We start from the raw sequence: 25,443 nt of genomic DNA, 5'->3' as shown, positions 1-25,443 counted from the left end.
GCAAGGAAAAAAAATTTAGAAGAACATTTTTATACGTCTAATATGAAAAGGATGTGGAACTCGATAAAAAACATTACCTGTATGAGTATCCCAATAAACACTGGACGTCAGATAGACATGCAGATCATGTCTACATTGGGTCTGTCGGTCCATGACCAACTCTGGACATCTATTCGACAGCCAAACTAGGTCCACTATTTTGACGTCCAACCATGACCATACTTGGACGTCATATTTACGGTCATCATTTGACCTTTAAACTGGGTTTTTTTTTGGACGTCTATGACAGGCCTGTATATATTACATGTGTAACGAGATAAAAGATACCCAGTTTGTATATGTGTATATATGAGTAAATCCTGCAGTAATGGGATATTGTTGCTGGCTAAATCCGAAATCGCATACTTACTGAGTAGGTACTGAATTTCCATGAGTACCTACTTAACGTGCGCTAAGACAGTACGTACATTCGCGTTAGTATGGACAGCATTCACCATGTTGACGTTATCATGCGACATATGACGTAGTAGACTTGTTCGAGTTCATGCGGAAACACAAGAACCGACAGGAAGATGACATCAGAATACCGCGAGAGCGACTCGAAATCAGACTCCTCCATATGATTTCTGGAATCGCTCTCACGGTACTTTTATGTCATCCACCTGTTGGTTCTTACAGCGGTGCATGAACTCGAATAAACCTAATAACAGACATGAAAACGTATGCGTGTGTATGAGGGACAGGTGTACTAACACCTGATTGCATTAGTAACTTGACAACTCTACTACGGTCTCTGTCAGTGTTACAGATATTATATACACATTATTTTGTAGTGGACAAAAAGAAGTAAAACAAGCAGACTGTAATTTAATATGTATTGTCAGATGACAAGTGATTATAAACATTTTAGTGAAGCAATCTCTTTTGTTTACTTAAAACAACAGGAAACATGAATAAAAAATGAGTGAATAAAACCATCACAATAAATGAAAACGTATAGAAGTGAATACCATATGAAACAAAACTTTATTCAAATGTATTTTTCTAAAAAAAAAACATCACATATTTACTGTCATCTCAACACAGCTGTGATAATTCTACAGCTTTATTTTCATGAATCAGCTGAGCACTTTGTGGGATATCCTGTCATTAAAGGTGCAATTCGTAGAATCCACTGCTAGAGGGCGCCAGATCAAAACAATAACAATGACGTAGATTAATGATGCTCTGAAGCAGCGTGGAATTATGGGATTTGTAGTCTTTAACTCAACCGCTGATGGCCATCAATCAGACGGAAACGAGAAATCATGTTGATGGATGAGGTAAAGGAATCAAGTCTTATAAATGTTGCGTTTGATGACATTGCAGACAAGACATTTCTGATCTAACCTCGCAGTGGTGGGCGGCGCAATGAATCATTAAACTTCATCATGGCCGACAGTGCGGATAGAATGAGCGTTCTCTCCTGGAAATATGGACATAAATTTTCACTCGTCGAAATTAAAGACAAAAATGTAGTGTTGAGTTGATGCTTTAGCATACTTTCCCTAGTAACTAATTACTTTTCATATACAGTAATTGGTAGAGTAATTCAATTACTTTTAAAAGAAGTAACTAGTAACTGTAACTAATTACTAATTTTCAGTAACTTGCCCAACACTGAAAACGAAATAGTTAGTATTAGATGTAACAGTATTAGTCCAAATCGATGGTGTGTTAACACAGCACATAATTAAGAGTTTAGATCAACAAACTTACAATCTACAATGATTTTTCACATAATATGTATTGACAGTACAATTCTTATTGTGAGGTTATGATGTAAAACAATGATAGCTACACTGTAGCTGCTACGGTAACAAACTCTATCCAACACTGGACTTAGTAAATGTCTGAAAATGACCATTTTGACATGACACCATTGAATGTTGCATTACGTTATATTGCAGTACAATACTTCTTTATGTGCATAATATGCACTGACTACAGTCTACAAACTAATGTTGTGATTGATATAATAGCATAAGATTTTTGAAGGTTTACGAATCAAAACAACTCACCTGTCATGTAAAACAAAAGCAAGATCAGTCTCTGTCTAGTTGAGGATTGTCGCGAAGCTCTCTCCATCCAGATAATGCAACACCGATATTAATCCTCATTCTTTCTCTCTTGTTGTCCCAAACTCTTTTTGGGTCGTTTGGTTTGCCCGTACGCTTACAGGAGCTGTTTTTGCCGACAAAACCAGTGACAGACGTAAAGAGTAATCATAGTCCGTAAACAAACGAGTAGCCCAACAGACGCTATACACTAACTTCCGCATTTGTCCACGACACTGTTGTTATGTGGTTTTTACGTCAGTAAAAGCGGTAACAAAGGGTAACGTGGATATTAATGTCACTGACAGACAACTGTACTGTCTCGTGTCACTGTTTAGAATGGCAGTGTTCTCACGATTTACAAGTAGTTGAAAACATTAGAGATATTGTAAGTAATTAGCTGAACAAAATTTATAACACTGGCCTAGTGGTGTTTGGATATTTTACTGCAAATATCTTACAAATTGTACCTTTAATATGGAGCGAATTTTGTGCCATAATTTTACAAACAAATTTGGCATTTTGCAAACAAACTCAATCTGCTTTGCAAAGGGAAAACTTGACTCGCAAACTAACAGAAAAAACTTTGCAAATAATAAAGGCAATTTGAGAGAAAATGCAGAGGTGTTACAAATATGTACTGTGTTTTGTAAATATGACCATGATTTTTTCACAAATGTGACCATGATTTTCTCACAAATGTGACCATGATTTTCTCACAAATGTGACCATGATTTTCTCACAAATGGGACCATGATTTTCTCACAAATGGGACCATGATTTTCTCACAAATGGGACCATGATTTTCTCACAAACGGGACCATGATTTTCTCACAAATGTGACCATGCAATCCAAAACAGCAGATGGCGCTGTTTCAACCTTATTAGGCATTTTCAACTAGTCTCTCTGAAAAGCCCTGAATTTTAACTTACATATCACCCCGGACAGTGCCAGCAACTGAATGAAGACTAAATTAATTTTTCGTGGTTCATGTTGTTAATCTCTGGATTTATTGAAAGTGTTGATAATAATTAATGTCTGTTAATAGTAAACACATTCTGTGTGTAAAGACATTGAATTCCATCTGAATTCTATACATTTGCAATTGTCAATCCCTATACCCCGTCTGATTCTCTAAATTCTCTTCTTTTGGTGATAAGAAACTCACCATCACTGGACTGTTTTAAGTGATCCTTAAAGACTTATCCTTTTAAAATAGCTTACTATTGCAAAATGATTATTACTAACTTGTTTACTTTTGTATGTGTATGTTCCTGAGAATCTCATATATTATGGTGCTTTGAGTTTTAGAAAGTGCATTATAAATAAAATTTATTATATCCCCTGCAGAAAAATAACAGCTAATACCAGCCTATGCTGGTTGACTGGTTTAACCCTCTGGGGTCTAAGGGGTTTTTAGGGCCCTGGAGAAGTTTTGACCTGCACTGACATTTGTGCTTTTTTCAGTTGCTTAAAAACATAATAATGGCAAAAGTCTTATAACACTGCATTCAGCACAAACTGGGCTACTATATTATATGATTAACATGTATGTACATGTTTGTATTTTTGAGAGAAAAATGTTTATGCGTGGTTTTTGAAAAAGAAAAACATTTAAGTGACTGATATAAGTCCACAAAACTCATTCTAAACATGTTTTCCTAAAACTTTTCAAAGCAGGATCTAGTAGTCTAGAGTTTTTTCTTTAAAATGATGTGAAAATCATTCTGCTTACTCCTTCACATAACACAATATATTGATTTACAATTTCAAAGTCACTTTTTGGTTAGGAAGGCAATATGCAAGGAGGCTGGAAGCTCTTGAATAATCTGTGATTGACAATACACTGCTGAAGAACAATACACTTGCATAATGAGCTGCATAATGAGCCTTTAGGCAGGAATGTGAAGATGCCATTATTGTTAAGTGTTTGTTTGTGAAAGCAAGACAAAAGAAATGCCTTCACATGCATGATCCTGCATTAAATAAACTTACTGTGCAGAGATATACGCGAATAAACTGGGTTTTAGATGTGTTTAGATGCGTCTTAATACAAAGTGCGTCAAATATGATTGTGTGTTTGTGTATGCATTTGGCCGTTGATCACGTCTGACGGAAGCACAAAGAAAACATAAGCGCATGGAGATAACTTTTATTTACTAGGCGAGAGTAACCAAGTAGATGTGATGTTTGCAATCGTCTTTTATAAGAATACCAAAAAGCGCGTCAAATGAGGCATCGTGTCTTTGTGTGTGCATTTGTACATCGCGTCACACCGTCGAAGCACACACACTTGCATCTTTTATAAGAACACCACAAAGTGCGTCAAATATGAGGCATCGTATGTTTGTGTGTGAGTTTGGACATCGCGTCACACAGACGAAGCACACACACTTGCATCTTTTATAAGAACACCACAAAGTGCGTCAAATATGAAGCATCGTGTGTTTGTGTGTGCATTTGGACATCGCGTCACACAGACGAAGCACACACACTTGCATCTTAAGAATACCACAAAGCTCGTCAAAAATGAGGCATCGTGTGTGTGTGAGTTTGAACATCGATCCCATCACACTGACGAAGCACACACACTCGCGTCTGTCTGGAGATTAAGGCGCGAGTAAACAGTTATGTGGTGTGTGCAATCGCATCTTTTATAATGATACCACAAAGCGCTTCAAATATGAGGCATTGTGTGTTTGTGTGTGCGTTTGGACGTCGATCGAGTCACACTCGCGTCTGAAGATAACTTTAGTTACAGTCACTAGTAAACAAGTAGATGTCATGTTTCCAGCACTCGGATTAAAACTCAACACAGCAGTGAATGGCTGCAGAGACGGAATGTCCATTGACTGTGGGGTTGATTAATGAATATGGATGATCTCTGCTCTTCTCTTCAATGGAGCGGGGCGTGGCTCATTATAGATAATGAAGCAACAGAAGAAAGACAGTACATCTCTCTCTTCTAATACAGTTAACAACGAATTACAATATTTGTTTTCGATTTCACTTACATCATTTAAAAGCAGACATTCGAAGCATTATGTAGACATTTATCTTTTGTTTGTATGACAAGTATTCGTTAAGTTACAGTTCATTTTTCTGACGTGTTTCTGAAAGGACTTCACTTAGGGAGAGAGAACAAAACGCGCATCATGTTTATTTACTTAATTTTGCGAAAAGCACAACATTCTGTTTTTATTGGGAGTGGACAGAAAAAAACTAGACACTTTAACGTTTTAAATGATGTATAAATCATATCTGTATGTCCAAAATCAGCAGAGTTATCTAAGTCTCTTTGGGGAGTGATTGAAAAATAAAGAGTTTGCGGCGCCCGCGCCGCAGCCGACCCCAGAGTGTTAAGATGGTGTTCCAGCCTGGTTTTAGCTTAAGCTAGTATTAGAAGGATTTTTGCTTTTATACTGTAGCTGGTCAGGCTGATCACACCAGCCCAAACCAGCTTGACTAGGCTGGAAGCTTTGCCAGCTTGGCTATTGTGAAAGAAGCTGGTTTAAACTGGTCCTCCTAGCCTGACAAGATAAGACCAACTTTAAAAAGATTAACAATTTGGAGAAGTTTATCTTGTTCAGAGTGCTCAAATGACTATGATCCTGGTTGGTTGGTTACTGTTGCTTGAACTGGCCACTCTGTCCAGACAGCCGATGTTGGGTTTATTATGTCCCTACCACACTCTTTCTCCAAAGAGTTTCATTTATTATCCTGCATCTTTTGATAAGCATTGTAAGTTGAATTCATTGTCTTGACACACAGAATTTGTTTACTATTAACAAACATTTATTATTATTAACACTTACAATAAAATCAGTGAGATTAACAGAATGAAGCCCGACAAATGAAATGTCTTTATTCAGTTGCTGCCACTGTCAGGGGTGATATGTATGTTAAAATTCAGGGCTTTTCCCCTGGGCTTTTTTGCAATGCCTGAAAAAGTTGAAACAGCGCCATCTGCTGTTCTGGATTGCATGGTCCCATTTGTGAGAAAATCATGGTCCCATTTGTGAGAAAATCATGGTCCCATTTGTGAGAAAATCATGGTCACATTTGTGAGAAAATCATGGTCCCATTTGTGAGAAAATCATGGTCACATTTGTGAAAAAATCATGGTCACATTTGTGAAAAAATCATGGTCACATTTACAAAACACAGTACATATTTGTAACACATCTGCATTTTCTCTCAAATTGCCTTTATTATTTGCAAAGCGTTTTCTGTTTGTTTGCGAGTCAAGTTTTCCCTTTGCAAAGCAGATTGAGTTTGTTTGCAAAATGCTGTATTTGTTTGTAAAATTTTGGCACAAAATTCGCTCCATACTTTAAAGTTAACTAAATAAGAAAACAAGAAGAGAAAATCTGTCTAACTATAACATTGTAACAAAGAAATTCCAAATGTATGCTAAATAGGCTCAATTAGATTTTACTGCATTTAACATGAGATCTTTTGTTTCATTAACAGACAGTAAATCAGATGTGAGAAATAGAAAAGTGACTTTGCAAAGTAAAAATCTGAACTTCTGGTATCTTCCAATTTACTAAAAGGTTGTGCAGAGGAATCTGGTGCTCTATATTTCAAAGGTTTATTGACTCTAAAGTACTTCCAGGAATCTGGAAATAGTCATGCCAAAAATCATCAGGATCATCCAATAACAGTTATATTTAATTTTATTTAATAATAAAAGATAATGAATTTCACACTGAACCAATCATAATAATATAAATACTATGCATTTAAATAAATTGATATAATATGTATAGAAGTATTTTATACTTCATACAATAATAGTTAGATCATCCAATAATAGTTTTCTTTAATTTATTTAATAATAAAAGATAATGTATTTCAAACTGAAACAATCATAATAATATAAGTACAATGCATATAAATAAATTGATATAAAACATATAGAAGTATTTTATACTTTATACAATAATAGTTAGATCATCCAATAAGTTTTATTTATTTTATTTGATAATAAAAGACAATGAATTTCAAACTGACGTTACTGAACCAATCATATTTGTATTAATATAAGTACATATGCATATATATTTATATAATACATATAGAAATATTTTGTTGAACACAGTGCCCTCGACCAATCTTACTACTTCATGTAAGTGACTGTCACTGCCTGCACTTTCAACTGTCCTCGCGGCTGCTGCAACTTTCACTCTCTTAATCTACTCTATAAAACAAAAAGGGGACAAAAAGGTCCTATTGTCTTTGTGCATATAGATGAATTAGATAAATTAATAGAAACAATACAACTTTAAATTTACACTTGAGCTATAGCCTACCGAGGTTGTGAAGGCTCGACGTCAGCATTCAGAAACATAAATGCTACTTAAACTTTTAAGGAATTAATTAAGTCTAAACAAAAGTGAACAAATTAAATATACTCATGAAATATCTTACAAGTGGGCTCAAAGAAAAACACATTATTGCAATTGTCATTTTTATGTCTATATTTGTTACACTTTTAAGAAGGAAGCAAAGTCCATTCTCGATGCAACACATTTATTTCTGTAGAAATGCAATGACAATGACACTGTGCTTCTGTGAGACTTATCGACTGATTCAGTCATGTGTATGTAAGAGCGCCCCCTGCTGACAAGCATGAGTTCAGCAAGAGTAATTACATTTAGAACAGTGCAAAGCCATAACATGTCACAACTTTTCACTGTTCACACAGCGATTATTGAACCTGACTCATTTAAACACTCAGGGCTACATGTGCATGACATTAAGCCAGCCCACATTGCCCAGCAGCCCACTAGTAAAACCACATGACCAATCTATCTGTGCCTGGAACCCTAAAATATAAATAGTTTAAGATCACTACAAATTATGGACATAATAAATTGTCTAAAAAGCACAAATCATCACAGACAGAACAAGACATTTATCATCAGGTATGTGACGTCTGTAAGATGTCTGCTAAAGATCTGGAGATCTACCAATCATATGACAAAATATGGATGATGAATGTATGATTTATGTATACATGGGTTTCAGCTGGCGTCACTCTCTTGTCTTCCGCCATTTTGAGGACCTGAAGTGGTCGCAAAAGAACTAGAAGCTATGCCTTCAATATGTTGTGAGCATCAAAATCGCTATTTTTACAACACTAAGAAGGCTCGACAAAACATGATATTTTGCTCGAAGTATCGCCTGTGTCTCTACACGTGAACTCGAGCATTGAGAACATTGTTTGTGAACAAAGAGTTTACTAAAAAGAAGGTTTTAAACAACTGACTTTGGTTGATTTGGCTTCCGCTCGCCGCCATCTTCCCAGTCTAGATGTATCGATCTGCGAATGGAACGTAAGGAGGGAGGAGAGTAAAGATGGATAGCTCCTTAAGCATAGTTCCATATAAATGCACAGCTAATTCGTTGTTTTGTCGCAAGTGAAAAACAATATTGACCTTCTAGTTGAAAAAGGAGCCTCATATGAGATTCATTCATTCGCATTCAGAAATCGATTATTTCCGTCTGGCAGGGATGACGAGCAGACACCATAACAGCCAAAATCAGTTGTACAAAACTTTCTTTTTATTAAACTCTGTGTACACAAACAATGTTCTCAATGTTCGCGTTCATGAGTAGAGATCCAGGTGATACTTCGAGCAAAGTTTCATGTTGTGACGCGCCGCCTTAGTGTTGTAAAATAGTGGTAGTTCGGTAGCAGCGAACAGCGGCTGGAAGAACGTATCGGGGATTGAGTAGGCATCACACCCAAACCAAGGTATATTTTTTTAAAGTCGCGTTTCTTTTCATGACAGTCGAGGTGCGACATGTTGTCTTTCGTAGCCATTTCCCGTATCCATAAGAATCATAGACAGTAAAAGATAAGAAATCCGTAAATCGTAGCAAGCCAGCCAATGCTTGTCAGTAGCCTACTGGTACTCGGTAGGTCCTCAAGATGGCGGCATAACGTAAAAAGTCACATGACTGAAACCCATGTATAGGTTATGCGTCTCCCTGTGTGTACTGGGTTATCTTTATACGAATATCTTCTGGTTTAATAACAATCTCTGTACTGGTAAAAAATACATTTCTTTACACAAACTGAGCTAAATGCAGGCTACAGGAGTGCTTGATGTGCTAAGCACCTCTGAACAAACATAAAAGCATGCTCAGATATTATTATTATTAGTATACTAATCTGACTAATCTGGGAAAAACTTAATCAATCTTTGACATATACACCATGAATGACAAACAAACTAGCCTTTTATATAATCATTAAAACATTATATAAACTTTACACACACCAAACACACATCATACAGAACCAGATTTACATCAGCTCCATGTGTTGGAGAAAATGTGGGTGGGGCTATGACGTCACCACAAGTGTGTGACAGCTTTCAGTGAAAACGAAACTAAACTGATGATCAACAATCTGGAAGCCTTTAAACTCTTTATCTCTTCAAGAAAGAAGATATTTGAGACTTTTAAAGCTGTACATGAACACATCTGAGACTCGTTCACAGGTAACATGATGGAAATATATGAGACATTTATCTGAACAAGTTTCTAATGTGTTCTGGTTCAGAAGGGTTTATGTCTAACTAGAACACATTAGACAAAGTATGGTTAATACATGAATTAAACTAGTTTTATCTACTGAAATGTTAAGAGAACTTTATTAAATGTAGACTTTGTTATTTGTTATATTCTAAGTCAAAGTTTAGTGTTGTCATTCAGACTTTAGGGGTTAATAAAACAGGAAGTACAGTTTGTGAATGAAAATGAAACATGAAACAACAACAATCGCATGAAACAAGACATTATAATGATATATTTATAACAAGACATTAGATATGTGGCATAGTTTAAACTAATTGTGTTTTTAACCCACTAACTGCCATTGCTTTTAGTGAAAGAAATTTTGGTAGCATTTTATTTTACAGTACGTGTGCTTACCTTGTACTTATACGTGGGAAGTGTGTATTAGTGTTGGGCAATACGCCCCATTTTGAGATCGTCCTATCGTCAGCCTGTGAGATCAACAATACACGATAGTATCGGGGGGCAGGGCAGTAGTTTACTCATTTATTTATTTGTTCATTTTTGACTAATTTATGACAAGTCACTTGATTGGTGGACAAAAAAGAAGCAAAAGCAACACGGTCATGACCACAACCTTCTAAAAAACTGATGCCATTAATCAGAACGCGTCTAAAATTTTCTCTAACCCCAACGCCAGGCTACAATTGTTTAAAGTTTAGAAAATATAAAAGAATAAAGCAGAAAAAATAGTATAAACCAATACTTAAAGTGACATACTAACACAAACACCAATTCTAACCCTAAACCGAAGCGACAATGGTTTGAAAATAGTAAAAAGCAGTTGAGTAACCAATCCGTCAGAATGCCACGGAAAAATGAGCATAAAATTCTGTGACTAACCCACGGAACTTTGTGAGATCATGTTGAGTATAAGTATGTATCTGGTATTACCTGGTTCTTATCTAGAGTTACGTAATAACTACCAAGTATGTACCACTGGTAATTACCATGTAGATACTCAAAAGTAAGTACTACACATTTCTCTGTAAGTACAACATATTTACCATAAATGTACAAGGTAAGTACACGTACTGTAAAATAAAGTGCTACCCCTCATTAAACCAAACACAGTTGATGAAGTGGGTGTCAGATGTGATGTTGTGATTTATGTTGTGATTGTTTCCGCAAAAGCATTAAAGAGAAGACAAACATTGGCAGAATCTTCACCAACATCCCCAAAACCAAGACAGACCAGAAGAAAGAGTATGGAGAGAGATTCATGTAAGTCAACAACTCCAAAATGAATGAATATATAAACTGTCAGTGATAAATGTTAATGATTTTTTTGTGTGTTTTTCAGCTTTGTCATCTTCCAGTGTTTCTCTGTCTGAAGAGCTTCAGTGTTGTATTTGTCTGGATGTGTTCAGTGATCCAGTCAGCACTCCATGTGGACACAACTTCTGCAGGATCTGTCTGAAACAGTGCTGGGACAACAGTCAGATCTACAGCTGTCCATACTGTAAAGAAACATTCAGTAAAAGACCAGAGCTCAACATCAACACAACACTTAGAGAGGTCACGCTGATCTTTAAAGAAAAGTTCAGTCTGAGAAGATCTGAAGTCCTCTGTGACATCTGTGATGAAAGAAAACTGAAAGCCCTGAAGTCCTGCCTGATGTGTCAGATGTCTTACTGTGAAACTCATCTGGAGCCTCACCAGAGGGTCCTAAAATTAAAAAAACACAAACTGCTGGATCCTGTGGAGAATATAGAGGACTATATATGTGAGAAACATGAGAGACCTCTGGAGCTCTTCTGTAGAGATGATCAGACATGTGTTTGTGTGTTTTGTACTGATGGAGATCACAAGAATCACAACACTGTTCCTCTAGAGGAGGAGAGTAAAGAGAAGAAGGTACGAGTTCATAACAACATTAATACATGCTTTATTCATCTGTTATACATATTCAAACAACATGATCTTTTGTCAGAAGATGATCAAATGTGTTTGTCTATAGACTCAACTGTTGAAGACACAGACAGACATTCAGCAGATGATCCAGAAGAGAATCAAGAAGATTCAAGATATCAAACACTCAGCAGAACTCAGAAAAGTGAGTTGAAGTAACCCAGTCTCACCCCATTTCGTCAATATTTGACGACACTTGACCATTCGTCATATGTTGACGTGAAGGGTATACCTTTCGCGTCATTTTTTGACGAACTGGGGACTTCAATACTATTACGTCCGTTGCATTCTCTTTCCTATTTTATTACCATTTGCGCGTCGGTTTAGGGTTAGATTACGCGAAATTAAACAGTGTACGCGAAATTAAACAGTGTACGCGAAATTAAACAGTTGTCACCTGGCGTTGGGGTTAGAAACAGTTGTCACCTGGCGTTGGGGTTAGAGTTAGGTTTGGGTAGGGATGTCATTATGTAAATCTAACCCTAAACCGACGCGCAAATGGTAATAAAATAGGAAAGAGAATGCAACGGACGTAATAGTATTGAAGTCCCCAGTTCGTCAAAAAATGACGCGAAAGGTATACCCTTCACGTCAACATATGACGAATGGTCAAGTGTCGTCAAATATTGACGAAATGGGGTGAGACTGGGTTGGTTGAAGATGTGAAATATTTGATGGATGATAATGTTTTGATTTGTCTTATAAATAAAGGTGATGAATTGTAATGAAAAACTGATTTCTCAGAGAAGCGGAGAGCAGGAGAAAGCAGCGAGTGTTGAGGTCTTCAGTGATCTGATCAGATCCATTGAGAGATGTCAGACTGAGCTGCTGGAGATGATGGATGAGGAAGAGAAAGCAGAAGAGAAACAGGATGAAGATCTCATTAAAGATCTGGAGCAGGAGATCACTGAGCTGAAGTTGAGAGACAGTGAACTGGAGAAGATCAAACACAGTGAAGATCATCTTCATCTCATACAGGTCAATGTCACTCTCTCTCTCTCTCTCTCTCTTTCTCTCTCTCTCTGGGAGTGTGCATGTGGGAGCATGGTCTTTATCTTTCTTTATTTCACACACAGAACCATTTTAAAACATTACAATAATACAATTACGTTACAAAACTATTTGGGTATAGTGAAATGGGTCTCCCAAAGAAGCTAAAAAAGCTTATAGGTGGGGCCCATTTGTGTAAAGGTACAAATTACACAGATACCACCTGTAACCAGATGATAGGTAATAGCACACATCAGGACATACATAGAAAATACAAACACATACAATCACACACATCCATCCCATCAATCCATGGAAAAAATTTCACACTAAACAAAGATTTTGCATAAAACTCCGACTACGCCACCCCGGGACTTACATCCAGGGAAATAATCATAACACCCAAAAAGGCGGTAAGGCACACACATTTTTTAAGATGACTTGTAAAGGTATTACCACCATATCACATTACAATAATTAAGATGCGGTTCAAAGATCGTTTTGTACAACATGAGAAGAGCAGATAGAGGAAGAAAGTGTCTGATCTTACATAACAAGCCAACATATTTTGACAGTTTGCTTACAAGATAGTCAATGTGACATTTGAAGGTAAGAGAGTCATCAATGAGGACTCCCAAGAATTTAGTAGAACACACTCTTTTATCACCTTCCCATTAATTTTAATTAAGCAGTCAGCAGTATTTTTAAAATGTTTTATTTTGTTCGATTTGAACAAAATGAAATTTTTTTGCTGACATTCAATGACAATTTGATGCATTTAAACCAGGAGTCAACTTTAGTTAATTCTGAGTTGACTATATCTTGTAAAATAATTGGGTTCCTGTGTGATGCAAATAAATTTGTATCATCCGCAAAAGTTGAATATCTTAGGGGAATTTACAAAATCATTTATGTATAGGATAAATAAGAGTGGCACCAAAATGGATACCTGGGGAACCCCAAAGATTATGAGCTTAAAAGTAGAGTTGTGATCTTCAACAAGGACATATTGTTCCCTCTCATATAGATAGCTTCTAAACCGTTTGAGTGCTAAACCTCTGATTCCTTAAGGATGCAATGTATGCAGTAGGATATCGAAATCAATGGTATCAAAGGCTTTTGATAGGTCCAAGAAAATACTAACACCACATTTTCCCTCTTCAATACAGTCATTAATTTGTTCTATTAGATCAAGTATTGCCGTATTACAGGTTATACTCTTTTTCCTAAAACCATATTTACATGGAACAAGAATATTTAATTTATCAATATAGCTACTGAGTCGATTGTATACTACTTTTTCCATTACTTTAGAAAAGGTGGGTAGAATTGATGTAGGCCGGTTATTGTACATATAATTTCTGTCGCCGGATTTTAAAATTGGTATTATCTTAGCAACTTTTGTCATTTTAGGTACAATACCAGTAAGTAAGGAAAGGTTAATGCAATGAGCCAATGGCTTTACAATGACGTTTGCAATGGCCTTCATTATCTTACTGCATATTCCATCCACACCAGCGTGTCAGGATCCTGTCAGAATGTTTTCTTGTTTTAAATGTTTAGTTTAAATTGACAGGGTTCTGACAGTATCATGTTCTGTGTGGGAACACGTGGCCATGGTGTGTTGATATCAGGCCACGTGTTTTCCTTGTCTTGTCTCTTTTACCCCGCTCCCTTGTTGTTCTCATTGGTTTGATTGTATGATCCCTAGCACCTTTTCCCCTCTTGATTTACTCCCTTATTTAAGGCCCTTGTGTTTCTTGTCCTGTGCTCGTTCGTTTTGTTATTGCTGTTGTACTCTAGTGTTCTATTCAGTGTTAAGTCAAGTTTGTGTGTTAAGTTGTGTGTTATATATTTAGATCCTGTTAACTGTTGTTTGCCCCCCTCGAGGGCTTTTGTTTTGTTATTTATTAAAGTGTTTTCTGTTCACCCCTCGACACCCCTTGACCCCTGTTCCTGACACAGCGGAGCATGAGCTCCTCAAGTCCATAATGATCTTGAAGAGCTCAGTACTGTCTGTCAGTATCATAAAGAATGAATGAGTGTAGCTACCAGAAAGAAAATGCTGAAAGAATGATGAAACTCCGCCGATAGAAAGTGCCAATGACATGTTTGTTGTGCCTAGCACTAGTGGAGTTGTGCTAGGGGTTACTGGTACTGAGTCGATGGTGGGAAAGGTACAGTCAGAGTTTTTTTGTAATACACTATGCAGTGGTGCTGTAGATGAAACATTATCAGATGAATCTGTGTGAGATAATGATGCTTGTTCACAGGGAGATAGCTTGTGCAGCGGTGATGTAGCTTTTCAAGATTATTCAAAAAATGATCCAGCTTTGTATTCTCTAGAAAAGATTAATACTTTTCAAAATAACACATTTGGGAGGCAGGTTAATGTAAAACAGTTTTTCCCAGATGTTGAGTGGTTTAAAAGTCTGTTGCTGTTTATCAAAAAAGGTGGGCCCTGATCTCTTAAGTGAGAAGAAACTATTTCGTTTTAGAAAACACTTAACAGTGATTAGAAAGTTCGAAAAGAGGGTAAAAGACAGATTTTCAAAAGCATTGGTAAGTTGATCATCTCATGCTTTATCCATCAATGAAGGGTTTAAAGGTTGGCTCTCTTAACATTAATGGAGGGAGGGATATACACAAACGAGCATTAGTCTCGGAAGTAATAGAACAGAGAAAATAAGATGTCGTTGTTTTACAAGAAACACAAAGTAATGAAGGAAATGAAGTTGAGTGTGGTCGATAGTGGAAAGAGCAATATAAATTAAGCCACAAAACTAACCTAAGTGCTGGAGTGGCAATCCTTTTTTCACCTGGTCTTAAAGTTAACATTTTGAGTGCCAAAGAAATAATAAATGGTCGCCTGCTTGAACTTAAGGCTGACATTGAGGGGAGTACTTATTACTTTACTAATGTGTATGCACCAAATATTGGTTCTGAGAGAGTTTTTCTTTTGGTATACCTAGTAAGCTTTTAAAACAAGGGTATAATGATGGCAGTGTTATTATTGGTGGGGTCAGGAATTGAATTGAAAATGTCACTGTTGATCGCAATACTGATTTTAACAAAGCTAATAAAAACAGCTGACTTTTGAAAATATGGATAGTTATAAATCCCTATGTGAGACAATACACTTGGGTTAAAGTAAACAATAATAGAGTCAGTGCTGCTCGTTGGACACATGCAGAGGTTTTAAAGTTAAAACTGGTGTAATCTCCCCGGACCAAGAAAAAGCTTTTGGTTTAAAAAGGTTTTTTTTATTGGGTAAAATTGTTAAATGCTGGTGCTACTTATGGTTAAACTGGTAGGAGGATTAAGTCGTTCAATCCCTGTAAGCAGAGGTATAAGACAGGGTTGCCCCTTAATGGGACAACTATATAGCTTAGCAATTGAACCCTTACTCTGCAAGTTTTTTAAAAAAAAATTCATGTACCTGGGATTTGTATTAATACTGCAATTGTCTTAAGTGCCTATGTGGATGACATCACAGTAGTTGTAAACAATATGAATAATGTTAAAGTCTTGGCTGATGCTCTTAATGTTTATGGAAAAGGCTCTTCAGCTAAGGTGAACTGGAATGAGAGCGAGGTTCTGTGGGCAGGGCAGAATTTGGGATTTTTTTTATTGTTACCTGGTAACCTCAGCTGGGGATCAGAGGGTTTAAACATTTTGGGTATACATTTTGGTACTAAGGATTTTCAAAAATTAAATTGGGAGGGCTTAGAGGAGAAAGTGTTTACCCGATTGTCTAAATGGAACTGGTTGCTACCACAGCTGTCTTACAGGGGGAGACTCTTGATTACAAATAACCTGGCAGCATCTATACTGTGGCATAGATTTAGTGTGCTACAACCACCAGCAGGTCGTGTCCAAGCAATCCAGAGACACTTAAAATCTCTTTTTTTGGTCAGGACAACATTGGGTGCGTTCTGCAACACTGTATCTTCCAAAAGAAGATGGGGGAAGATTGTTGTCTTTTAAAATCCCTGTTTTGGACGTTTTTGAACTGGTTGGAAAAAATGCACTGAATTTGACTTGTGTGAAAGTGTCCAATGCTAATATTCCTACTGGATTTCTTTCAACAAAATGGAAAGACTTTCTTGGACTTGACTCCTTCCCTAAAGGGTGCTGGCGTGCTCTGTACAAATGTCCGATTGACAAAAGGACAGGTATACCAATGATTGTATACCAATGTTTGTAGAGATTTGTGGTGTAAACGAGGTATTGTGTGCCATATTTGAGGAAGGTGAATTGGCATTGTCTTTTAAAATATGTTTTGTATGTGAAGGAGTGTTGGATGTGATGTTTTTGTTTTCTGTGTTTTTGATATATAATTGTTAAAATAAAGTTGAATTGAAATTCAAAAAAGTATCTCTCTCTCTCTCTCTCTCTCACTCACTCTCTAGATTGACACATCATCCCTGTACAGAGCTCCAGACATGAAGAACTGGTCTGAGATCAGTATAAAGACTCATGTGAGTGTGGAGAATCTGAGGAGAGCTCTGACTCAACTACAGGAGTCTGTCAATGAGAAACTCACTCAAACTGGTAAGTGAAATCATTATAATAATTACCACTTTAAATGTAATATTAATCTTATCATTAAGTGTTGGAGCCAAAATGTAATTTTTTATTGCATCACTAAAGGTTTAAATGGACACACCTGTTAATATAAATTAATGTGGTTTGGGTGTTTGTCAGTATGTGCATGGGTGGCAGGATCTATGGTTCTTACCATATCAATAAACGTAGCCATAGCCATTTTAATTATCCTGCAGTTTTACTTTGTATGTTAAGCTATGATTGAAGAACACCTTACCACCCTGCCAAGGTTTATAGGAAAGCCACTACATTAAGATTATTAGCAGTGGTGAGTAAATGCGCTATGCGATCCAAAACAAGATAATGATATCCAATTCAAGAACGATCTAACTATTTTCAATGAACCTGAATCGTTTCTAAAAACAAAAAGTTTATTAACTATAAATAATGTTAAAATTATGATATTTATTCCCGCTGCCATAGCAGTTTCAAATGATGCAAACACACGTTCTGTGGGTGATCTACTACGGTTGCTGTTTTGACAACCATGGTTTTCAAAAACCATAGAAAAACAATGGTTACTACACTTTTACCACAATAAAACCATGGTTAATTTCCATAAGGATTACCGGAGTTGACTATTTGTTTTTTATATTTGGGAGCTTAGGACATATACACAGGCATAGGGTGCACTCGCACTATCCAAACCAAAGTCAAATATACAGTTTGACCTGTTTTGTTTGACTAGTGTGATCGCTCTTGGTTTGGTTAAACGCGCACTTGAAGAGGTGGGCTGGAGTGTTGTTCACTTGGGCTGGGGCACGAAAGGCAATAGTGTGAGCGCAATCGCATTAGAGCGACTTTCAAAAGGAGAGACATCAATTGCGCGACCACTCACCTTCATCTGCCTTCGTTAAAACCTTATGATTCACGCAGCAAGGTTAAGTGAATGTCCGAGCTGCACATGCGACAGATCAACTAAGCAATATGATAGACATGTGAGAGAGCTGTGTGTCATTGCGCACCAAACGACTCTGAAGAAAAAACACTGACTTCTGAGTAAATGTTTATTTTGACATTGTATGGATTTAAACCTATTGTAGGGGACTACAAGACAATATTAGGTAACTTTAAAATACCATCTGAGGGGCACTTTAAGAACAAGTGTTAAGAAACGCAACTTTTTCTCTCATCTAATTCTCATCTTTATGCTGTGCCAAATATCGGCTATAGAAATATAGTTTTAATATAGTATTACGTTTCTTCTGTAAACTCTTGTTGATGTTTTATTGTGATTTGTGTTGACAGTGTTGATGAAGATGCAGCAGTATGCAGGTACAATGTGTGATCTACACTCTTCTCTCACATTCACTAACAATAATACTTTACATACACAAACTCATCTCTACTATTATAAACACATCAACATCTTTATATTGTCATTCATATTCTCTCATCTCTCTCTCAGTGGATGTGACTCTGGATCCTGATACAGCTCATCCATATCTCATCCTGTCTGAAGATAGAAAACAAGTGAAACATGGAGACATTAAACATAAACTCCCAGATAATCCAGGGAGATTTAATCTGTGTCCATGTGTTCTGGGAAAAGAGGGATTCACCTCAGGGAGATTTTATTTTGAGGTTCAGGTAAAGGACAAAACTGAATGGGATTTAGGAGTGGCCAGAGAATCTATTAACAGAAAGGGAGACATCACAGTGTCTCCTGAGGATGGATTCTGGACTGTGTGGCTGAGGAATGAGAATGAATATGAAGCTCTTGATGATCCTGATGTCTCTCTGTGTCTGAAAGTGAAACCACAGAAGGTCGGGGTGTTTGTGGATTATGAGGAGGGTTTGGTTTGTTTTTATGATGTAGAGTCCAGGTCTCATATCTACTCTTTCACTGCTCAAACTTTCACTGAGAAACTCTTTCCCTACTTTAGTCCATGTCCTAATGATGAAGGTAAAAATTCAGCTCCTCTGATCATCTCACCTGTTCATTACAGCAAATGAATTCACATCCAGAATGTAAAACATTAAACTTAAGCTTTATAGAAATATGAATAATAAATAGACATTATCTTTATGTGATAGTAATTTTGTATTGTGCAGCATCAGAACAAGAGTTAAAGATTACATAAAAAGTCATTTTACTACATTTGATGTTATTAGCCTACAGTAATTCGGTATTCATGCAATAGTGGTTCATTTATTTAAGTTAACTTTAATATTTAAATTTCACATTTTAAGCCCTCATATAAAACTTTTCCAAGGAAATGAAATGATGAGTAATGAAAGTGTTTATTATTGTGAGGAATGGGTCCATATGGGTGGACTATAGACACACTCGTTCTCCTTCTACATACTGTACACTTCCTGTATGTTATATATTTAAACCATGCTGTATCCATGTTCATTTTGTGGTTATTGTCAGTTTACTGAAAGTAAATATAACACTGTAACTATACAAATAAAAACTGTTACTACCTGATTTGGAGCACTATATCAAGTGTTCTACAAGAGCTAACAGAATCTACAGGATACAGTATATCTAATTTCAAAGTACAGGACATTTTTGAAAAGCTCTAAACCTGTTGTTAAAAATGAAGGCCTAGGGGTGTTGTCGGATAATAGCATTCAATCTTTGAAATGTTGTTTTCTATGCACTGATTGGGACATTTTTTAATAGTGCTGATTTAGATGAATTGATGGGAGAGGAAAGTTAGGGGTGGAGCAAACGCAGGGAACATATCTGATCTAAATATAGCCAATGAGTCTGCTGGGGCGGAGCTAATCCTCTTTGCAGCAGAATTACGGGCAGTGGGATTACACCGGTTTACTCTGTGCAACACTTCCCCCTCTCTCTTTATCCAATAGCAGGCAATGCAAAGTTGTTTAAGGATATGTAAAACCTCAGATTTTAAGTTGTTCAAAGCATCTATGTGATAACTTTGTCCATGTTATTGCCAGAAAAATAATACTGCAAGCAATATATGTTGCTGTCCAACAATTTTACAAAAATAGTACACAAATATGTTTAACTTGTAGTAAATGCTATGAATGACAACAGCATCAATCGACAGCATCAGACATACACTATAACATCCGCTTTAGTTCAGACTGAATGTGGACTCTACCATTTGGCCTGGATGCATGAACCGCAGGGAGATTCAATCAGGATGAGCCGTGATCATGAGGTCGACCCATAATCCCCGGCTCTGGCCAGCAGACTCCTGTTAAGGTGACATGAGAGGTTTCTGAAAATCTCTGTCGGGATTCTCCTTTGGATATTTTTATATTCAACATATCATACAAAGAAGAATATTGATTTTGGTAAGTCATTGCAAGATCATTTTAAATGTATTTGAAAATTCCATTCAATAGCCTATATTTGCTTTGAAATTGTGTATAAAAATTGTATTTTATTAAAATAGCATTTTTTTTATAGTCGGTTTCAATTTCAGTTCATTTTCTAGAAAAAACTAATAATTTTAATGAACTTTCTTTTGTAGTTTCTTTTGAAATTGTTAACACACGCTGGTCTTTTACACCTCTATATGTAACAGATTTACTGTATAAAGCTGCAGAACGTCTCTTGCCTAACCCAAGCCATGACATAATTCATTTAGGATGACCAACAGATTGTTTATTGATTTGTGTAGCCATAGGCATTTTGCTTCGTCTGGTCTCCAAAGGGATTACAATTGAAAATGCTAATGCATGTACAGAGAATTGTTAGATGTGAATATAACAATTTGAAATATTAGGATGGATTTTATTACAATGACAACCGAATATATACAAATAACATTTCACGTCAAAGAGAAATGTAATTTGGTGCAGGGTAATGGTAGTTTAACAGTTGGCGTGCTTAAAGCAACGTGCCCTTCAGATTTGCCCTCCATCAGGTATCATCTCATCCCAATGACATCACAAAAGACACACCCACACCATGCGCACTATCATCCATATATGGACATGACTCAGAGGAAGTCACTTGTTTTGTTTGTCCTTTGTAAAGATTAATTTTGCAGTGCATAATGATGATAAGGTAGTGAATGTATGTATCAAGATTTGTAATTTTACCTTATACTACATTGCGTGCATTCGAAACATTTACAGTATGCATGCATAAATATCATGATTCAATTAGGTAAGTCTCTACAACACATACATGAAGGTTTTTGCTTACAGTTTATTTTTGCTTACATTGCCACAGTAAGTCTGAAGTTACATAAGAACCATCTGGGAGCATCAGATAACAATGGTCAGGTTTAGACAGAACAATGAGTGAATATAGAGCTGTTTACTCTGTAATCTCTTTTCATTTGCATTTAATATTTGGGCAAAACAGAATTTGAAAGTTGCAAAAAACTCAAACGTTTTGTTTATGCATGGAAAAATATGGAGCGGTCTTATTACTTGTTTATAAAGTAAGAATTCATATCTGCATATTACTGTATAGGCATTTGGACGACACTTTGTCCAAAACAAATTATAGTGCATTCAAGGTACATTTTATCAGCACACAATTTTTTTTTTTAAATAATGAAGATCACAGATAAGTCATTTGTTAATAGTACCACAATATTCCAAAAAAAATTATTTTTTCATTTCAATTTCATTGCGACTTTAAGATGTCTTGAAAATGTGTACTAGCCTGGTTTAAGTAGCAATTGGTTTAGACAACCAGATTAACCTCCTGTATCAGACCCTTGTTTACATGCATTTATAAAAGCTAGTTGTTTGTAAACCTTCTATATTTGAGATTTAAATGATTAACTGTATAGTTTACCTCAGAATGAAAATTTTATCCTTTATCATTTACCCCCATGTCATTTTAAACCCGTAAGTTCTTTGAATGTCTCTGGAATAAATAGCAGTCTACGAGACAGTCCCTGTTTTCATCAAAAATATCTAAAAATGTATTTCAGAAACATTCAAAGAACTTACGGGTTTGGAATGACACGTGGGTAAGTGATTTATAATACAATTTTCCTTCTGAGGTAAGCTATCCCTTTAATAGTAATTTTATGGATGGACTTTGTTGACTTTAACTATGACAATAACCGTTGCTTTACTTTAGGTGCATGTCTATTGTGTAAATATTCCTTCAAAATATGAAAACCTGTTACATTAATTTAATTTATTTTTAATTTTCAGTGTTGCTGTTCTTGCAGGTACATCATGTGACCATGTGCAGGACTATTTAAAAGGAATAACTCGATGTCAACACAAATTTTCGGAGAGATCTAATTTATAGTTTTCAAACTCTTATGCTAAGTTAACCAGTTTCATCTGGAGATATATAACAGATTCAACCCAAAATGGATGTCCCCTACCACAACAATATAAACCAGCAGGGAGAAACGTACCCCACACATGGAACAGGAGGAAATGATGGTTACCCCTACCAGACGGACTACCCTCCTCAAGAGGAAGATGCTGCTAGTGATGCCACTGAGGGTCACGATGAAGATGATCAGATGTATGAAGGTGAGTACCAGGGCATCCCCCACCCGGATGAGATCAAAGAGGCCAGGAGAGCCGCCCGAAGGGAAGCGAGAATGAAGGCCAGGAAGGTTGCCGAGGCAGAAGAGGAGACATTGGCGGAACAATACGAGACCATCATGGAAGACTGCGGTCACGGGCGCTTCCAGTGGACTTTGTTCACGGTACTGGGCCTGGCCCTCATGGCTGATGGGGTGGAGTGTTTTGTAGTGAGTTTTGCAATGCCCAGTGCTGAGAAGGACATGTGCCTCTCCAATGCAGATAAAGGCATGCTTGGTGAGTGAAAGAGTGATTATATTTCTCAAGATTTTTATTCATCAGAATGGTTTTCAGAAACTTTTCAGAGCCAATAACATCACAAATTATCATTTTTGGGTTGTCTTCCCTACTGAAAAATCCAGCTAAGACCAGCATAAGCTGGTGAGCTGGTTTTAGCTGGTCTCCCAGCTTGGTTTTAGCTGGTATTGCTGTGGTCTAGCTGTGTTTTGGTCATTTTTTAAGATGGTCTAGCTGGACTTAGGTGGTCATGCTGGAAGACCAGCTGATCCACCAGCTTTACCAGGCTGGGAGGACCAGCTTAGACCAGCTACTGCCACCTTAAACCAGCTTAAACCAGCTACCAGTTTATGCTGGTCTTTGCTGGATTTTTCAGTTGGGTTACTTGCTTTAGATGTTGTTGGGAATCAATTAATTGTGTTTTATAATGTATATACGAACAGCAGTGACTTTCAAAACTATTTAAAGTCCACGTGATACTTTATCAAGTAAATAAAATACGTTTTCAAAATCTGGGAGAAATAAGCAGCATTCTCCTGTCTCAAACACTAGGGGCGGGTTCGCTGTCGACACTGAAAGAAAAGACTCCCTAAAAGAAAAGATTGCTCTTAATCTTAATGGGACCTTCCTGGAAAAATAAAGGTTAAATAAAAAATATGTAAAATAAAGCCACGCACACTCATAGGAAAGCTGTCTTCTCTCTTTTAACTTTCTGGATGCTCTCAATTGGGTTAGGGGCGGGGCCAGTACTCGGGGGCTCCAGTGCATCATTGAGCCACCATTTTAGACCGGCCCAAATAATCCTAGACACAGATATGTGGAAAACTGATTAATGGTGTAACTCCACAATTCAGCATTATATTTCTAACATTTATGATGTGTTTCACAAGTTCGCATTAACATGTAATCAATAGAGAACGAGATAAAGCATATTTGGCATGCTGTCCGAGGAGAGGGCTACGAGCTCGGAAGTTTAGCTCGAACCCAGAGTACTCCCCCCTCTTTAACTGGGATAAATGAAACTAGATAAGAGTAAGGTGATGGGGTGGAGGAGGGATGCTGCAAAAAAATCTGTCATGGGACAGAGGTGAGGGACTGCTATTTATAGGCACCACTTTGCACTGATTGGTTAGATCACATGACCATGCTCCTCCCGAACTTCCTTTAGAAACAATTTTCAGAAATTACTGAAGTCTTTTTGTTTCATATCCAAAATATAGTATCATCAATTTAAATAAAAGGAAGGCTAGATAAAATTAATAAAACATGATTTTAAATTGTCTATTTCATATGTCCAATATCTCACACCACATGTTATATTATGATCTCAAATACATATGATTTTTGTATAATTTCACAGGTTTCTGAAAAATTTTTTTTAGAAACAGCTTTTGTTTGCTAGAAGCAGGAAAGGTTTTAATTAGGGATGAAAGTAACCTGCAGTGTGTAATCCACAGAGGGTTTCACGATCTCCATCACGTGCCTGTTAATCTCTCATCTCATTCTGTAATTATCTGTTTGTGACTAAGTGCGTTTGTATGAGTAACAGACTTGAGAGAAAAAAGAGAGAGAGGTTGCTTGCGTTAGTTGAGGTGTTAGTAGGGCATGTTGGCACACAATTTGCATTAAGTGCTTGACTTTATGTATGTTGGCTTTTCAGCATTTAAATGTTTGGTTTTTATTCAAAAAAGTATGTTGCACAAATACATTTACAAAACAGCAACAATGCAAAATATCCTGTCATTGTTTTGGCCAACAATAACTGTAATTATAAATTCTATAAAATTACACAACAGATGACAACATGCCCTTTACATTAATAGAATACCCTATAAAACAGAATTAAATATTTTCATTAGAATAAACCTTTATTATATATCTTATTGTGCCATAGGCAGAGTTTTGGATGGAGGGCAGGTGGGCACATCCCCCCAGACCAGAGCCAATTATGATTTTGTCTGAGCTTTTAATGAAATGGAAAGATGACAATTCATATTTTATTTCTTTAATCGTAATATTTCAATGGATAGACTTAGTAATTTAAGGCTAAATCAGTTTTAATTAATAAAAAGAAAACATAAAAACCATGAAACCGCTCTCTCGTGCTATTCTCAAAGTATTGCAGCCTTGTTTCCCAGCCCAGTAGGTGCCGTCTTAAATCACAAATGCAAACTTCTGCTTGCTCAACGGTTTACCCAAAACTAGCAACATTTTGTAATGCTGGAATTTTCATTTGAAGCTAAGAAATCACACAAAAATTATTTAAATAATTCAAAATAAGTGTATTAAACTGGGATACAGTACAAAACCACTACACAGCTTCCAGAAAAACGCAGAGTTTTTTTGTGATTCTTGCGGGCAAACCTTGATCTTGCAGCAAGTTTCCTTAAAGAAAAAAATGTGATGGAATATGCAGTTTTTTTTTTGCAATTTTATGCGATGAAATTGCGGGAACTTGCCAAACTTGCGGGAACTTGCAAATACTGTTTACAGCTTTTGCAGCTTTTCATTGAAGTT

At 36.6% G+C, this 25,443-nt stretch overlaps 2 protein-coding genes across 4 annotated transcripts in view; both read left to right on the top strand.

Annotated features, from left to right (window-relative positions):
* Positions 1–19,751, top strand: part of LOC135783475 (E3 ubiquitin-protein ligase TRIM39-like) — a 43,472-nt gene extending 23,721 nt beyond the window's left edge. Inside the window, exons 1-8 of one of the 3 annotated variants that reach the window (XM_073811869.1) lie at positions 9,455–9,611; positions 10,822–10,911; positions 10,991–11,544; positions 11,648–11,743; positions 12,310–12,576; positions 17,001–17,142; positions 18,445–18,471; positions 18,605–19,750. In XM_073811869.1, the coding sequence (XP_073667970.1) occupies positions 10,896–10,911; positions 10,991–11,544; positions 11,648–11,743; positions 12,310–12,576; positions 17,001–17,142; positions 18,445–18,471; positions 18,605–19,152 (1,650 nt within the window). In that variant the 5' untranslated portion in view covers positions 9,455–9,611; positions 10,822–10,895 and the 3' untranslated portion in view covers positions 19,153–19,750. Of the gene's footprint in view, positions 1–9,454; positions 9,612–10,821; positions 10,912–10,990; positions 11,545–11,647; positions 11,744–12,309; positions 12,577–17,000; positions 17,143–18,444; positions 18,472–18,604 lie in introns of those variants that run through there. The other 2 variants (XM_065294211.2, XM_073811870.1) reach the window with 2 other exon arrangements.
* Positions 19,752–22,414: 2,663 nt separating this feature from the next.
* sv2ba (synaptic vesicle glycoprotein 2Ba) overlaps positions 22,415–25,443 on the top strand; it is a 12,492-nt gene continuing 9,463 nt past the window's right edge. Inside the window, exon 1 of the mRNA XM_065294448.2 lies at positions 22,415–22,926. Coding sequence (XP_065150520.1) covers positions 22,467–22,926 — 460 coding nt within the window. The 5' untranslated portion in view covers positions 22,415–22,466. The remainder of the gene's footprint in view (positions 22,927–25,443) is intronic.

Source organism: Paramisgurnus dabryanus, chromosome 2 (genome assembly GCF_030506205.2).
Source record: "Paramisgurnus dabryanus chromosome 2, PD_genome_1.1, whole genome shotgun sequence".
Taxonomy (NCBI): Eukaryota; Metazoa; Chordata; class Actinopteri; order Cypriniformes; family Cobitidae; genus Paramisgurnus; species Paramisgurnus dabryanus.
The sequence above is the reverse complement of the archived record's forward strand: the minus strand, read 5'-3'. Positions and strand labels throughout refer to the sequence as shown.